The 17,034-nt window shown below is 38.6% G+C and overlaps 2 protein-coding genes across 2 annotated transcripts; both read left to right on the top strand.

The window, feature by feature from the left end:
• Window positions 1-1,206: 1,206 nt before the first annotated feature.
• Window positions 1,207-5,847, top strand: LOC149838867 (putative trehalose-phosphate phosphatase F). The gene is made up of 11 exons (XM_090007820.1): window positions 1,207-1,273; window positions 2,413-2,895; window positions 2,997-3,137; window positions 3,226-3,297; window positions 3,393-3,521; window positions 3,880-3,936; window positions 4,067-4,168; window positions 4,259-4,336; window positions 4,451-4,520; window positions 5,097-5,260; window positions 5,597-5,847. Exons 2-11 carry the CDS (start codon window positions 2,599-2,601, stop codon window positions 5,654-5,656), a joined length of 1,170 nt encoding a protein of 389 aa, XP_089863946.1. The 5' UTR covers window positions 1,207-1,273; window positions 2,413-2,598; the 3' UTR covers window positions 5,657-5,847.
• Window positions 5,848-13,984: 8,137 nt separating this feature from the next.
• LOC149838866 (uncharacterized) lies at window positions 13,985-15,954 on the top strand. Its single transcript, XM_090006849.1, has 2 exons — window positions 13,985-14,200; window positions 14,372-15,954. Exon 2 carries the CDS (start codon window positions 14,665-14,667, stop codon window positions 15,817-15,819), a length of 1,155 nt encoding a protein of 384 aa, XP_089862975.1. The 5' UTR covers window positions 13,985-14,200; window positions 14,372-14,664; the 3' UTR covers window positions 15,820-15,954.
• Window positions 15,955-17,034: the final 1,080 nt, after the last annotated feature.

Raw genomic sequence — 17,034 nt, 5'->3', positions numbered from 1 at the left:
TGTTTATGTGGTCTCAACCAAATTTATTTTTATTTCATTTTCACTAGTCAACCCACCCAGATCACCTGCTGTCTAATAATTCTTGTTGTCCCATATGAGAGCTTAAACAAACGCCAACTTCAAAGTCAAGTCTACGTGATCTATAAAGGCCAAGTGGGTTAAACAAAACCACCGTGACCCTCAGCATCCATGAAAAAAACAAGAATCTTAACTCTTTTTTTATCAGCCAGTTGCTGTCTTGGAAAGAAGACTATGAATTCCAACATTCGGCAAAACCACGGCACCGGACCGAGATCGTGGTCAACTTGAGCCAGTTGCACCTAAAAAAATTTGTTGGCACCAGTGCAAGCTGTTGAATTCGTCAAGGCCCACCCATTAGACAAACATTTGATTTCCAGATCTCCATGAGCTTGCTTGATCTTCATGCACAAACAACATGCCAAAGACCTTTTAAACAACTATCTGGCATAGTTTTCTCGAACTTTCAACACGCCTAGACATCATCCCAGCACGAATAAAGTAAAAACAATGCAAAAAAATTAAACAAGGAATAGATCAATGCCTTGCAACACATTCATATGCACACGCTGAGCTGCGGCGGCGACGACTCCATCGCAAGTAACCAAAACGAGAGAGAGAGAGAGAGAGAGAGAGAGTTGGGCCGGCTCAGGGATAAAATAGTCATTTATGAAAAAGAAGAGAAGCCCAATCGAACGTATGGGGCCCGTTTCCACGTTGTCCGCCTGCGGTTTGGGTTGGGGGGGGGGGGGGGGGGGGCACGTGGGGTCCAGTCTGTCTGTCACCTTCAGCCTAAAGCGGAGGAGAGGGGGAGGGCGATGGGATCCTGGTGGGCCCCGTCCGACGTGGAACCGAGTGGGACGGGGACCTGCTGGGGAGATCTCACGCGGGGCCCACGGAAAGGTGTCAAAAGAAGGACTGGCGGGAGTGGGGCTTGGGTAAGACGGGACCCACGTTGGCTTCAAGGTGTGGGGAAAGAGGGGGAGGGGCGGTTGGTTAGAGAGGGGAGGGAGTTAGGTAACGGCTGTGTCCGTTACGTGCGGTGACCGGCTGACGCGCTGCTCGGCGCCGGTCAACCAGCGTTTCTCTGTCTCCAGATGGTATATAGAGGCAGGAGGAGAGAGAGAGAGACGTTGGGTTGGTGGTGGTGGTGGTGGGGTTTCTTTCTGTTTCCTATAAATATACAAGCACAATCTTCTCCTTTGCTTTCTTTCTGTTTCCGTTGATTCTCTCTCAGTGGTACTCGTAAAGATAGGTAAAGTCTCTCTCTCTCTCTCTCTCTCTCTCTCTCTCTCTCTCTCTCTCTCTCTCTCTCTCTCTCTCTTCTTGTTTTGTTTTGTTATTTTCTTGGATTTAATGGTATTTCTCATTTGATGGTCGTTATCGGATTGTAGAGTTTCCTTTTGGATGTCTGACTTTTGCATAGTTGAAAGTAGCTGGTTATTTGGATGATCATGATGGTGATGAATCAGAATGTTGTTGGTTTTTGTTGAAGTTATGTCGGATGCACGTCTGTGTCTGAAATATTTCCAGTTCGTATTGCGGAACTTAATGATGAAAGTTACGTATCAAAGGTCCCACTTGTTCATGAAAGATTTTACATTGCATGCATGTCTCGGTTAAAGATTGAATGCTGAGCAGAAATTTTTTGGTTGAAGTCTTGTTTCCCTGCAGCTTTTAGGTGGGGGATAAATCAATGGTTGCAACTGACATCTTGAATTTCTTTATCTGATTTAGCTTCCTGTATTTTTTTCAATCAATGGCCTATGGACAATTGAAAAGAGAAAAAATGGCAAGATAGTCTTGGTGTGAATCCTTTGTTCAAATTATCACATATCAGAAATCCCTTTCTTCTGCATTTTCAAGATCTGAGAGACCCATGGCCTGTTCAGAGAACGCATAAATTCATTTCCTCCTGTCACATATTACTTACGCCCTTCTTTTCTAAATTCGTTTTGTTTCACTCTGGAAGATCTACTGGGTTCACAGTGCAAAGTGAGTTATGCTTCTTGTCTTTGCCCCAGCTACAATTGTTTCCTGATTGGGTGAAGCTTGATCTCCTCTTTGATAATGACTTTGGATATTTATATTGTGATCTTTCACCTTATTGTTCATTATTTGACTTCTTGTGCTGGTAAACTTCAAACTGTTTTATGTTTGTACTGCATCTGTAGCCTAATCATAAATAGCTACCAGACTTCCTTGGTGGAAACGTTTGAAACAAAAAACTTAGTATGGCATTTAAAAAGAAAACATGACGAGATATTACATATAGCATCCGTTTGAGAATCCTTATGTTAGTTAACTAGAAACTGTGCATGGTGTCCAATATTCATTATAAACGTGCAGCATCGGGCTCATCATGGTTAGTACTGAATTCTGATGCACGTGCAGCTGCAGTTTCCAGGAGGCTGTTGCTTGATTGATTGACTGAGTGCATGACAACCAAGGCACAGAAAGCTTGATGCACAGATTTTCTGTGGAGTGTTGCATAAGGGGAGGGAACTTTGTTTCATTTCCATCACTGGTGGTAGTCAGAGAGAAACACAGACCTTGACTAAAAAGCTGGATTCTCTGTGAATGGCCCTGGATATGAAGTCAAATCAATCTTCCCCAGTGCTTACAGATCCTACACTTCTAACAGAATCTAGGTTAGGCATGTCATGTAATTTGATTCCTTGTTCATCAGCTACAACTTATGCATCGGGTGTCCCTAGTGGTCATTATTTGGAAATCGGTAGGAAGAAACACAGACAAGGCCTTGAGGATGTCTATTCAAATGGGTGGCTTGATGCAATGGCGGCTTCTTCACCCCCTCATAGAAACCATGCCAAAGATGAACCTTCTGAGCTTGATGCAGTGTTTCACTCATGGGAGGCGAGTTTCTTCATTGAGAAGTTCATGCATCTTTTCTTTTTCCTTCTTTCCATCTTTGTTTTTTTTCTCTAGATGAAGAATGTGTCTTTTCTTATCTACAGGTAACTTATCCATCCGCTCTTAGCTCCTTCAAGATTATTGCAAACATTGCAAGAGGAAAAAGGATAATATTGTTTCTGGACTATGATGGAACTTTGTCACCTATCGTGGATGATCCGGATTGTGCCTTCATATTAGATGGGGTAAATTCTTTTATGGACTATGTATTCATCATTTTCATGGTTAGTTGTACAATTAGATTCTTTACTTATTTGTTTGCCTGTTATGCAGATGCGTCCTGTCATACGTGAAGCTGCAACTCTTTTTCCTACTGCAGTAATAAGTGGTAGACGTCGTGATCAGGTTTATCACCCAACTCAGAAGTTTACTTCAAATGACAATGTTGTTATAATGTTTCTCGAGCTATCATGTATTCTTTTGACTTCGAATATTTTCAGGTTTATGAATTTGTTGGATTAGCTGAACTTTATTATGCGGGCAGTCATGGAATGGACATAATGGCACCAGCAAATGTTCCTGCAATTAGTAGTTGTGATCAAGGTTGTAAAACTTCCATAGATGGGCAGGTCAGTAAATGGCTTAAAATATTACCCTTTGTTGAATATGCATGTTATGCTTCTGGGATATGTTCGTGATTTGTGAGTTGATCTTTTATTGACCAAGGCTCTTTTCCAATAATCCTTCCTACCTCCTCTACAAACAGATTTATCTTTTATAACTTGCTTTTCTTGAAACTCTTGTAATTTCACCTGATGCCATAGTATTTCTACAAGGAAAGCTAAAGGTTTTAATGTCTGTGCACTTATTGCAATTGTCAGAACCATATTTCTATGCAGGATAATGTTGACCAGGGTGATGTTTGTGCATGGTACTGTAATATTTAGTCTCTGTGTGACTAACAATGTCATTAGTTCATCAATTCAGGGTAAGGAATTAAATTTGTTCCAGCCTGCCAAAGAGTTCTTACCGATGATTGATGAGGTACATCATGATGCTAGAATGATCTGTCCAATTGCAGTTGTTTTTTGTTGAAAAGATTCTCTATGCAACTTCATTGGTTTCAGAAGCTATGTGAAACACTTCCTCATATAGATATTCAATATTGATGCAGGTTTTTAAATCTCTACTAGAAAGTACTAAAGGAATTGATGGAGTGAAGATTGAGAATAACAAGTTCTGTGTTTCCGTACATTATCGCCGTGTCAATGAGGAGGTTTTATTCTGTTTCTAACTTGATAATCCTACACATTTGTTTCCCATTCCTGTACACAAAGTGAAACACATTGTTATCTGTTATTACCAGAACTGGGATGCAGTTGCTCAACACGTATTCCCCATCCTTCAAGGATACCCGAGATTAATCGTAACTCATGGCCGTAAGGTCAGCACTTAAAGCTTCATGCAATCACCTATTTATAAAGACAATGCCCTATTTATCATTGTTGATATTTAGTTGTTGAGATTTCCTGTTTTTCTTAACTTAAATTCCATACAGGTGTTAGAAGTTCGTCCAAACATAACATGGAATAAGGGAAAAGCTGTTGAATTTTTTATGGAGTCACTTGGTAAGCTTTAGATTAACTTCTTATCGATATTTCTTGTATATGTCAGAGTACGGGCACTTTACACGTCCACACACTCACGCACATGCGCATTCATGGTGATAGAAAATTCAAGATGGGTAACTGAATGTCTCAAAAATGTTGTACCGTTCTATAATGAAAGAAATTTACATGAAATAAAAAAAATTGTGAAAGTCTATATTAATTGTATGGTTAAGAAACACCAATGCCAAGGCGCACAAGGAGTACAATAATTGACTGATAAATCTAGCTAAACCTGATTATGTTTACAAAGTGAATGAATTTACTAAAAGTAGAAATTTTTAAAGTGAATGAATTTACTAAAAGTGAATTTTTTATGCTCTTAATGTGACCTTGTAGTTGGATTGTTAATGAAGCATCAATACTCTCTCTCTCTCTCTCTCTCTCTCTCTCTCTCTCTCTCTCTCTCTCTATATATATATATATATATATATATATATATATATATATATATATATATATACGGATGCATGCAAGTGCCTATTTCGTATAGCAATTAATTTCCAGCTCAAAATTATTGAAATCTTGTTCTTGCAGGGCTTGCCAATTGTCATGATGTGCTTCCCATATATATAGGGGATGACCAAACTGATGAAGATGCTTTCCAGGTGTTGCGGGAAAGGCTGGAAGGCTTTGGAATCTTGGTGTCTACAGTGCCAAAGGAAACCAGTGCCTTCTACAGTCTTAAAGATCCAACTGAGGTTATGCCCTGCATATGTTCAATTTGCATAGAAACTTTCAATGATGTGCAAGACAATGAATTGCCCAAGAACTTGCCAATGTCCAGCTCTGCTCTGACTATATCTGGTTTAATGGATTAAAGCAACTCTTCTGAATCCAGTGAACTGTATTTATCAGCTAGACAACCACTGTGCCTAGTAAAAAAAAAGGGTCAAACTTATGGAAGTATGGTAATCACAGACGACTGGTGGTGTAATCCAGGCCATTTTTGTGTGGGATCACCAGAAAGATGATTAGCTTTTGGTTTTCATTTCTCTCTTTCTATTTCTAATGTAATGATGCATTTTGGTTTTCAGGTGAAGGATTTTCTGGAGTGCCTGATTAAGTGGAAGAAGTCGAGAAACCTAGGGAGTTGAAGTTATACTGCAAACCAGAAAAACTCGAGTGTTTTTTAATTTTTTAACTTTCTCTCTTTTCATGACATGAATATTTTGTCCTCTTCTTGGGATGCAGTCCAATTTTGTAATCTCCCTATACATGTAGGTGCCTCCAATTATCAGAAAATTCTGGATATTGCATCCTTGTTTTGTCCAAGAAATTCTAGTAAAATACTGCATTGTTTTCCCCTGTTTTATGAAATCTAGACCTTTCATTATTTGAGATCTTCAAATAAGCATATGCAAATGCACAAAAAACAATTTTTGCTTATATGTCATGGCATATAGGTGCTCCGTGAAACCGGACTCCATCAACACATGCGGGGATAGTCTTCTTCCTATACGAGAAACCCCAGCCTAGGCCAACAACCAACGGGGGCTCCGCTTGTCTGGTAGGAGCTGCTAGTGCACGTCACCTTGTGTTGGTACGTTGCAGGTTCAAAATCCAATGATATAGTTGTATAACTGGTAGGGGTCTGCCTAACCCCAGCTTGCCTTTTGAAAAAAAGGCATCACTAACACTTGTGAGATTGCGAGGCGAGCCTCATCCATGGCTTCAGACTTTTCTCCCTCCGCTTTAAAGTAACAAAAGAAAATTAATTGTTTCTTGTTTTTGTTGTTTTTTTCTGCGATTTTCTTTTTTTTTTCTTGCTATGGGTGTGACCCTAAGTTGATTTTTTGACTTCAAGTTTGACAAATGAATTTCTACTTGTTATTTCTAATTGTTTCCTTAATTCAATTATAATGGAATTTCCTGCTTATTACTGAACATACATCAAGACTTGCATGAGAGTGAGAGAATGAATAAATAAATAACATTTATTTTAAAATTAAAATTTAAAATAATAGTCCTATTCAAACCCCCCCTTATGGTTCGTTCTATGCTGACCAGAGCGTCTACATGTGTACATTTGGAAAACTATGTTTACCGGTTGATGCACCAAAGTGTCCCTATAGTGACCGTTTTAGGTTCAAATCTCATGGGCATCACCCTTTGTGCAAGCCAAAGCATGGTGAATCCCTTGGGGCAAGGGTAAGCCCATTGAGTTGCAGGCAGAGCCAAGAGTGGCTAGGTCTCTGATCCTGGGGGCGATTTATCCGTGTAATTATCAAAAAACATGGTCAGTTATATTTATATTTGAATTTCATATGGTAGTACAGAATTCTCTAGGGTAAGGTAAAAAACAAATGCCTTGTATCCAAAAAAAATGTACTTAAATTAGATTTAATTGATTTCAATCAGGATTGAACCAAATCCAATCAAGAAAGTTTAAATACAATTAAGGTTTCTTTTAATTGAAATAGGCTTCAATTTGTACAACTGGTTCTCCCTTGTCAAATACAGACTTGGTGGAGAGTTCTGTTCCACTCATCCCTTATGTCATCCTTCATTTCATACCCTTCTTAAATCTTATGATGCAAGTTGTTTTGATCAAACCTGACCTTGGATTCAGCATGGTCGATTTAATAAAAATTGAACTTTGGATCCTATTTTTTTAAGACAAAATATGATTTTTTTAAATCACAAAGTTCTATGTTTTGCCAAGTGTTGATTTTTGAATCTCCAAAAACTCCTAAACACAAGTTGGATTTCAGTGATCTAAATGTTGATCTTCAGTAAATGCAGAACACATCTATGAAGACCAATTGGATGAAAACAACCTGCATAATTGAAATCTCAGGGAGGGGTGTGAAGGTAGGGATGGCATAGGGGATGAGTGAAACCAATTTGCCTACTGGAATCTATCAAGTTAACATGAGTTAAATATTATAAAATCTCAAAAATACCCTCCACCCTTTTTTTACCACATCCCCATTTCCCTCCACCTCTTTCTTTCTAAATCCCCATTTCTTCTATTCCTGTCCAACCCATCTCTTTTTCCTGTATAGACCTTTCCTTCTTTCCTATTGCCATTTTCACCATCTTCATGTTCCTTTCCCGTTTTAGGGTCCCCGCTATCTCCCTCATATTTCCAATGGCCCCCACTTCTCTCTTTGCCTTTTGTAGGGTCAACACTCCTTCCCCATCCCTCTTACATGAACCCACTGCCTCCCTCCGGGTGGTACAACAAAACACTTTGTTTTATTAGGAGAAACCACCCTAGGATCATAGACCTAGTCGCATTGGCTCAGCATAAAACTCCGAGAGCTTACCCCTCAATCCCCGAGAGTGAGCATAGTTTGGCTTGCGCAGGGGGTGAGCATAGTTCGGCTTGCGCAGGGGGTGACGCCCATGAGTTTTGAAATTAAACTATCGGCCTAGCAGCCTAGGCCCCATTCCACTACACCAAACCCCTTGGAGTTGTATAACCAAGCACCTACAAAGAGGCGTAGCTTGGGGGGGGGGGGGGGGGGGGGCAGGACTGGGTTGTAGCCCAGTCCTGCCTCCCGAAACAGTTAAAAAAAAAATTAAAAGCCCAGTCCTAGCCCAGCCCTGATTCCATATGAAATAGATTTTTATCCATTTTTTTAGCCCAGTCCTGCCTCCCGAAACAGTTAAAAAAAAAAATTAAAAGCCCAGTCCTAGCCCAGCCCTGATTCCATATGAAATAGATTTTTATCCATTTTTTTAGCCCAGCCCAGCCCTCACTGCAGCAAATAGTTTGATTTGTCCATATGAAATAGATTTTTATTAATAATTGCAGCCATTTTTTATTTTATCTCAAAAAAAAAAATCGGGGCGCTACATTTTTTTTTTTTTGCTACACCCCTGTTTGCCCCCCCCCCCCCCCCCCCCCCCCCATGAATCCTAGCAACGCCACTGCCTACAAAGCTTCTCTGACCCACCTTCATGTCCACCGTGACTGAGAGAGGCCCAAAAACGATTGAACATGCTGACTTTTATGTGAACTTGAGACGGACCAATCATAATGGTTATTTGGATCCAACTTGGACCCATAAAGATATATGTTATAAAAAACTTTAGGGATGTAAAGGGATAGGATTCAAGTGATATATCCAACCAAATTCAAATCTGTTTAGTGATTCAATAGTCAAAATGGAATTCCATTAGTAATCGAACCCAGATTCAGTGTCATGTTTTACATCCAAATCCGAGTCTAAATTCAAGAAAAAACTGAACCCATATACATGAAATATCGGATTTTAAACAATTCAGATCCGGATTTATTTTTGTTGATCCTCGTCCAACTTTGAATCTGATCCAGTTATGCTGGATCCAATTAAGTCAGAGTCAATAATGCCTAGATCTGACATGAATCCAACCCGTTTACATCCCAATCCAAAACCCAATATGTGGGTCAGATCCATTTTGGACCTGGGTCTGAACTCTTGTCCATTTCAGAAATGTTCATAAAATGGAAGGGGGGGTACGACTCATTATAAGGGTAGTTAGGTATTTTTCTATTTTAAAAGGGTAACCAAAATATTTTTAGCAACAAGGGTAAAGCAGGATTATGCAGATCTTTAAAACGTTTCCTTTGGTTCGTGTGACTAATGTTTCTCTGTTTGACAGAGAAAAAGTTGGGGCCATATCATAAGTCTCATAAAAGTTGATACTTTTGTTTTGGATAATCCAAGGGAAAAACCCTGCATCACCCACCTTGGCTGGCCTCCGGTAAGGTCCTCCTGCCCACCGGAAACACCCAGCTGTGACCTTGCGGCAAGGCATGCCACCGTGGGTTTTGAACTTGTGACATCCCTTTAACTTGGTGGACAAGTCGCCCCTACCAGATCAGCGAAGACCTTGTGGGCCAGAAAAGATGATACCTGACATAGAATGTGTAAAAGTAGAACCTTATCAGAGAATTGCCCAAAATAAAATGCAGTCTTCATGTGGCATACTCTCTCTTTTGTGAGAATCTGCCCATGAAAAGAAGGGCTTTATGCCAAAAGCATGGTCTATTATGCATTTCCATGTGGCCATTGTACCAATGCGAACATAGGAGCCTTTTTGGATAACCCCTTTCCTTTGTTGAACCATGCACCTTTGTTGTTGCTAGGGGTGCGCAACGGGCCGGGTCAAGTGCAGTTGGCAAATGCTCAGATTACCATATGCACCTTAGGCCCATAAGCAGAAAGACGCATTTAGCAGGTATCAATTTCTCACATATATATATATATATATATATAGAGAGAGAGAGAGAGATTAATGGCTAGGTGTTAAATGAGTTTTTTTAGGGTTTTCCATTTTATTTTTAAATTCTGACTGCACTGTGATCTATTAAATTGATTTTATAGTGATCAGCTCAGCTCATGAAGTGCTTGACATAGGTGGGTATTTATAAGGCTAAAAATATCAACTGTCCAAAATCTTTGTAAAATTTTGAGGCTCCAAATATCATTTTTTATCGAAAACACATGATTCAGGTGTGGATTCCTCTTAAATGAACATGCCCAACACATTTATGGGGTCAAAAACTGTAAAAAAAAACACCAAAAAAGCAGAAAAACTCATTTAGCACATATAAATTTCACACCTACCCATTTCTTATATATAGAGTAATGGGTAGGTGTGAAATGATAGGTGCTAAATGAGTTTTTCAGGATTTTTTCATTTTATTTTTAAATTCTGACCATATAGATGTGATCTATGTACTTGATTTTATAAGAATCAGCTCATGAAGTGTTCAATTTCAACACATGGGTGGGTTTTTATAAGGTTCGAAAAATCAACAATCCAAAATCTTTGTAAATTTTTTAGGCTCCAAATATCATTTTTTTATCAAAAACACATGATCCAGGTGTGGATTCCTCGTAAATAGACCATGCCCAATACATTTATGGGGTCAAAATTGCAAAAAAAAAAAAAAACTAAAGGGCAGAAAAACCCCATTAGCACTCATCAATTTTGCACCTACCCATTTCTCATATATACAGAGTAATGAGTAGGTGTGAAATGATATGTGCTAAATGAGTTTTTCAGGTTTTTTCATTTTATTTTAAAATTTTGATGTACAAAGATGTGATCTATGTACTGACACATGGGTGGGTTTTTATTAGATTAAAAAAATTAACAATCCAAAATCTTTGTAAATGTTTTATGCTCCAAAAATCATTTTTTCATCAAAAACACATGATCGAGGTGTGGATTCCTCGTAAATTGACCATGCCCAACACATTTAATGGAGTGAGAACTACAAAAAAAAATCACTGAAAGGTCTGAAAAACCCATTTAGCACATATCAATTTGGCACCTACCCATTTTTCACATATATATATATATATATATATATAAAGAGAGAGAGAGAGAGAGAGTAATGGGTAGATGTGAAATGATAGGTGTTAAATGAGTTTTTTAGGGTTTTAGTATTTTATTTTTAAATGTTGACCATACAGATGTGGTCTATGTAATTGACAGCTCATGAAGTGTTCGATTCCGACATGGGTGGGTATTATAAGGTTCGAAAAATCAACAATCTAAAATCTTTGTAAAATTTTTAGGCTCCAAATATCATTTTTTCATCGAAAACACATGATCTAGGTGTGGATTCCTCTTAAATCAGTCATGCCTAATACATTTATAGGGTCAAAACTGCAATACGTGAAGGGTAGGAAAAACCATTTACCACGTATCAATTTAGCACTTACCCATTTCTCATATATATATATATATATATATATATATATATAGAGAGAGAGAGAGAGAGAGAAAGAGAGAGAGAGAGTAATGGGTAGGTGTTAAATGATACGTGTTAAATGAGTTTTTTAGGGTTTTTCATTTGATTTGTAAATTTTAATCGTAGAGATGTTATTTATGTACTTGATTTTATAAAGATCAGCTCATGAAGTGTTCGATTCTAACACATGGGTGGGTTTTTATAAGGTTCGAAAAATCAACAATCCAAAATTTTTGAGGCTTCAAATATCATTTTTTATCGAAAACACATGATTCAGGTGTGGATTCCTCTTAAATCGACCATGCCCAACGCATTTATGGGGTTGAAACTACCAAAAACACATTGGAAGGGCAGAAAAACCCGTTTAGCATGTATCAATTTTGCACCTACGCATTTCTCATATATACATAGAGAGTAATTGGTAGATGTGAAATGATTGGTGCTAAATGAGTTTTTTCAGAGTTTTTTTCATTTTATTTTTAAAATTTGACCAGAAGTGATCTATGTACTTGCTTTTATAAGGCTCATAAAGTGTTTGATTCTGACACATGGGTTTGTTTTTATAAGATTCAAAAGATCAACGTTCTAAAATCTTTGTAAATTTTTTATGCTCCAAATATTATTTTTTTCATTGAAAACACATGATCCGGGTGTGCATTCCTTGTAAATCAACCATGGGTTCGGAACTGCGAAAAAAAACATGAAGGAAAGTAAAACACATTTAGCATGTATCAATTTGGCACATACCCATTTCTCATATATATATATATATATATATATAGAGAGAGAGAGAGAGAGAGAGAGAGTAACGGGTAGGTGTGACTACGTACTAAATGAGTTTTTTAGGGCTTGTTTTTATTTTTAAATTTAGTGTGTACATATGTGATCTATTTTATTGATTTTATAGGGATCAACTCATGAAGTGTTAGCTTCCAACACATGGATGGGTTTTATAAGGTTCAAAAAATGAACCACCCAAAATCTTTGTAAAATTTTGAGGCTTCAAATATCATTTTTTCATTGAAAACACACGATCCATGTGTAAATTCCTCATAAATCAACCATGCCCAACACATTCATGGGTCAGAACTGCAAAAAAAAACACCAAAACGGCATAAACCCCCATTTAGCATGTATCAATTTAGCACCTACACATTTCTCTATATGAGTTATCTATATAGTTTTATATAAATATATAAAATAAATATTATTATATAAAAATCAATAGAATATGAGAACTAATTGTGAACTGCAATTTTCATGGATTTTTTATGCTTTTCTCTTGAATCTAACCATATGGATGTGATCTACATGCTTGGATTTATTTGAACCCACTCATGAATCATCCGATTTTGATGCATAAATATGATTTTTTTAATGTTTTAAAATCAATGGCTCATAATCTTCATAAATATTCAAGCATTCAAAAATCACATTTTGTTTATCAAAAATACATTATTTTAATAGTTGATTCCTAACAAATTCACCATGCCAAGCACATCCACATGGTTGGATTTGCAAAAAAAATGATGAAAATGACCATATTTCTAGTTCTCATATTCTAGTTACTCAATTATATAAACATTAATATGTATTATAAATATAATATTTATTTATTTATGAATATATGAATATAAAGATTCTCACACACATGCGCATATTTATTTATTTAGAGTTGGGCTTTAATGGCGGTCCAAGCCAAGCTGTTGCTTTTGATCATAAAATCTTTTGAAGAGATAATAAGGTGAAATTGACATTTGAGGCTAAAAATATATTTTCAGTGTTTCAGGATACAAAGGTAAAATTTAAACTTCACGATGGGGAGTGGAGATGCTGGGATTTTTTGCTGGAGAAGTTTAAGGTTCAGTTAAAATCTGTGGTCCTCTATATGGAATGTTCTAGAGATAGAGAGATTTGAATTCCGTACCGGTGGATGCTGACGCGAGAGTTGGGATCGGGGATGTAGAGAGACTAGGGTTGGCAATCGGGTCGGGTTGGCGGGTCGGGTTGGCGGGTCGGGTTGGCGTGTCAGCATACCTCAACCCGAACCCGACCCGTTTATTAAACGGGTCGGCTGTGGCAAAAACGAACCCGACCTGTTTAATAAACGGGTAACCCGACAGACCCGCCAACCCATTTAATAAATGGGTTGGGTCGGGTAAACGGGTTTTCAGGTTGGCGGGTCAGGTTGACGGATCGGGTTGGCAGGTTGGCGGGTCGGGTTGACGGGTCAGGTTGGCGGGTTGGCAGACGAGTTGGCGGGTTGGCGGGTCGACCCACCCGCCTAACCCATTTATTAAACGGGTCAGTCGGGTTGGCATACTCCTAACACGAACCCGACCCGTTTAATAAAAGGGTTAGGCGGGTCGACCCGTTTATTAAACGGGTTCATTTTTTCCAAACCCGAATCCGCCTAAGAGGCGGGTTGGCGGGTCGTATAAGGTTTTGCCACCCCCTAAGAGAGACGTTTAACTTCTCTCTCTCTCTCTCTCTCGCTCCAAACGGTAGGACGTCGTTGAATCGCCGATGATAACGCACCTCCTCCCTTCCCTTTACCAACCAACTATGGAGAGAGACTGAGAGAGGTAACAGCAGATCAGGTCATGCTGAAAATGAGCGTTTTTGCTCATGCGGACATCGTGGCCGTCTGTTTGCATTTTGGATGAATGCCACGTGGTTTTGTTGACTCTTGAACTTTTTAAAATGCAAATCGGATGGCCACGATGTCAGCATGAGCAAAAACGCTCATTTTCAGCATGACCTGATCTGCTTCCCCCAAAACGCACCTTCTCTTCCGCAACGCGCCCTTCTCTAAAACCCCACCAAGAATCTCTCTCTCTCTCTCTCTCTCTCTCTCTCTCTCATGGCATCTATGGTTCCACCCACGCCCTCCTTATCCCTATAACAACCCATTACCCACAAATGGAGCAGTCCACGAGGTCGAGTAAGTTTCTCTTCTTGGTCTCTTACTTTGTGCAGTTTTTGGTTCTTTGCATTCGTGATCTCGAAGAGTGAGCTTTCTTTGGAGTTTGAAGTCAAATGTTGGAAATGTTGGGTACTTTGTGGTTGTTTTTAATGCTTCATGCACTATTGGTTTGAATTATTGTGGTTGTAGGGTGGTATTTTCTTCCTCTTTTTCCTCCATTGACCCATTTATCTGTGAAGATACTCGCTGAGAAAATCTCCCATCTCATCAAAAAGTAAAAAAGAAAAAAGACCATTAAGAATATAAAGTGAGTTACTTTCTAGTTGTTTTAGTTCTTTCATGCTGCCTTGATTTGATACTCTTTTGGGGATTGAAGCAAGATTAGTAGATGCAGTTCTTGGGTTGTTTTCACTGCTTTTTTGTGTACTTTGGGTGATTGATGTGAGAAATTTGGGTTGTGGGTATTGTTGAGAAATAAATAAATGGCAGAAATACCAGGATTTAACTGTGCAGAACAGAGTAGGACTCTTGAATGCAGGTGTGTTGGTACTTATGACCCCTTTATGTCGAATGTGGTGGTTGTAGTTTTGCTATTTTTCTTGGGATGGAAAATTTTGGAAATCAGTAGTCAATGCAAGTCACTGAATAAGTGTTGCAGTCAACTTGAGAAGAATCTAGTTGATGGCTTTGAATGTGATCGGCAGCATCGATGCCTTCGGTGTGTAAAGGATTGCTCGAGCGGATACTTAGGGGATTCAATGGGGCTATTTATGGAGAATCATGATGGGTTTGGAGGTTCTACTAACGAGAAAGAAGGGGAATCTGGAAATGAATCACCATTTTGTAAGAATACTTGTAGGAGTGGTCGTTGTGAAGAATTTCTTGGTGGTAGATGCAGAAATGGTAATAGTGGCATTAGGATGCGGGATCTGATTGAGGACAAGAATGAAGAGACAGATTTAGGAAAGAAAACTTCAGATGATATGCGGCTAGCAGAGTTGGAAAGTGATCAATGTCATGAAGATATCCGGGAACTGGATTCTGTTGCACTGAAGAGGGCAATAAAGCTAGAACAAGGGTACCGTGCTGCTGCTTATTTGGAGCTTGATAAAGAAAGAAAGGCTGCTGCATCTGCTGCCCAGGAGGCAATGATGATGATACTGCGGCTGCAAAATGAGAAAACTTTGATCGAGTTGCAGGCACAACAGTACCAAAGAGAGGCCAAGCAGAGACATCTTTATGACCAAGAAGTGATTATGTCACTTCGTGAGATTATATCAAAGCAGGAACTAGAAAGGCAAGCTCTAGAGGATGAACTAATGAAGATGTCTAGGAGAAGATCTCCTGGTAGCAGTTCCTTTGAAGAGGTTGCAGGAGAAAGCAATGGAAGTACGCCATCCCAACATTCACCTACTGCAGAAACAGATGTATGTGAAGTTTCTGGTGCCATGCAACCTGCAGAAATAAATGGCATAGCTGAAGACAACAATGACTTAAAGACCGACTGCATTTTGATAGAGTGTGTCTCTTCAGAGGCAGCAGAGCAAGAAGAAGTTATGGGGCTTGCGGATGGAATAAAAAACCCTTCGAAACTTTCGCCTATAGTCAAGGACTCACTACCCTTATGGGTTTCATAAACTTCTGTTCGAGTGGAGGACCAAGATCAGAACTTCCACATTTTCTCTTTCTTTTTGTTTCCATTTTTGACTAATCAGATGTACAGCATGGTGGCACTTGATCAATTATCATTATGTTGCAAGCAAACAAAGAAATCTTGATGTGAATGTTTTCTATTGTCCATTTGTTCTCTTGATGAACCTGAAAGAAATGTTGAATGCAGTTGGCAAGCTCGTGTACTAAGTTGGCTACCACGTTTGGATCAGAATCCCTGACCCATTTTTTAAGCCAAATTTACAATCAATGTAGACCAAACTCTATTTTTTCAGCATATCTAGCCAAATGACTAGTTTATCTTTGTGATGGTGTGGGAAGAGAGTTGAAACCGCGTTATGACATGTTGTGAATAACTTTTTCAAAATATTTTCATGACTTAAGAATTAATCAATTGAACATTGAACAAAACTGGTAGCAAAAATTGATGCAAGAAGTTGCTAGGTATAACTTGGTGTTACTATTCATTTTACTAACTTATTTCCTAGGTAATGTTACCATAACAGTCTATTAGCTTCTTGTCTTTTACTGAATGTTTATGAAACTAATCCCTGTAAGTCCATATTGCAGGATTCCAAAGTTGCCATGAATATAGTTTCAGTTTGAGCAACTCCCTTTGTTTGCCAATGTATAGTTGTTAGCTAAACCATGCAAAACATGACTACTCTTCTAGTAGCCAAGACCTACTTCCTGGTTATTTGATGTAATTTTGAACTTGTGCTATTTCTCTTGAGTAGAAGAAGCTGATTTATAGCGCACATATATGTAAAATATTGCATTATTTATTTCTGTGTTTAGATTTAGACTTTTCAAGCTGTCATCAGGTGCCACTTTCACGAAGTATTTAGTGCCACTTTCATGAAGTATTCAGTGCCACTGCCAACTGTTTCATTTAAATTCTGGATTTAGCTTTTGTGATTAGTTGTATAACTGGGTTTTCTTGGATTGTCCAAGTGCCTGAAACTTGGTTTCCTCTTTTAACCAAGAGTTATCTTCGGTGCATCTGTCTTGGTAATTTTTTTTTGTCATCTGCATTCCCCTATTAGTTTAATTGATAAGTGCAGATGGAATTCTCCTTGAACTATTTACTGACTGGAACATAACTAGGCAAAAAAAGGTGGATAGGAGGCCTGCTCTTCCCCTACTGCTGCAAACTTCAAATGTAATCTATCCTCCTTTGA

This window comes from Nuphar pumila, chromosome 5, assembly GCF_984573655.1.
Source record: "Nuphar pumila chromosome 5, dmNupPumi1.hap1.1, whole genome shotgun sequence".
Lineage (NCBI taxonomy): Eukaryota > Viridiplantae > Streptophyta > Magnoliopsida > Nymphaeales > Nymphaeaceae > Nuphar > Nuphar pumila.
This window is presented reverse-complemented; position numbering and strand designations above follow the sequence as displayed.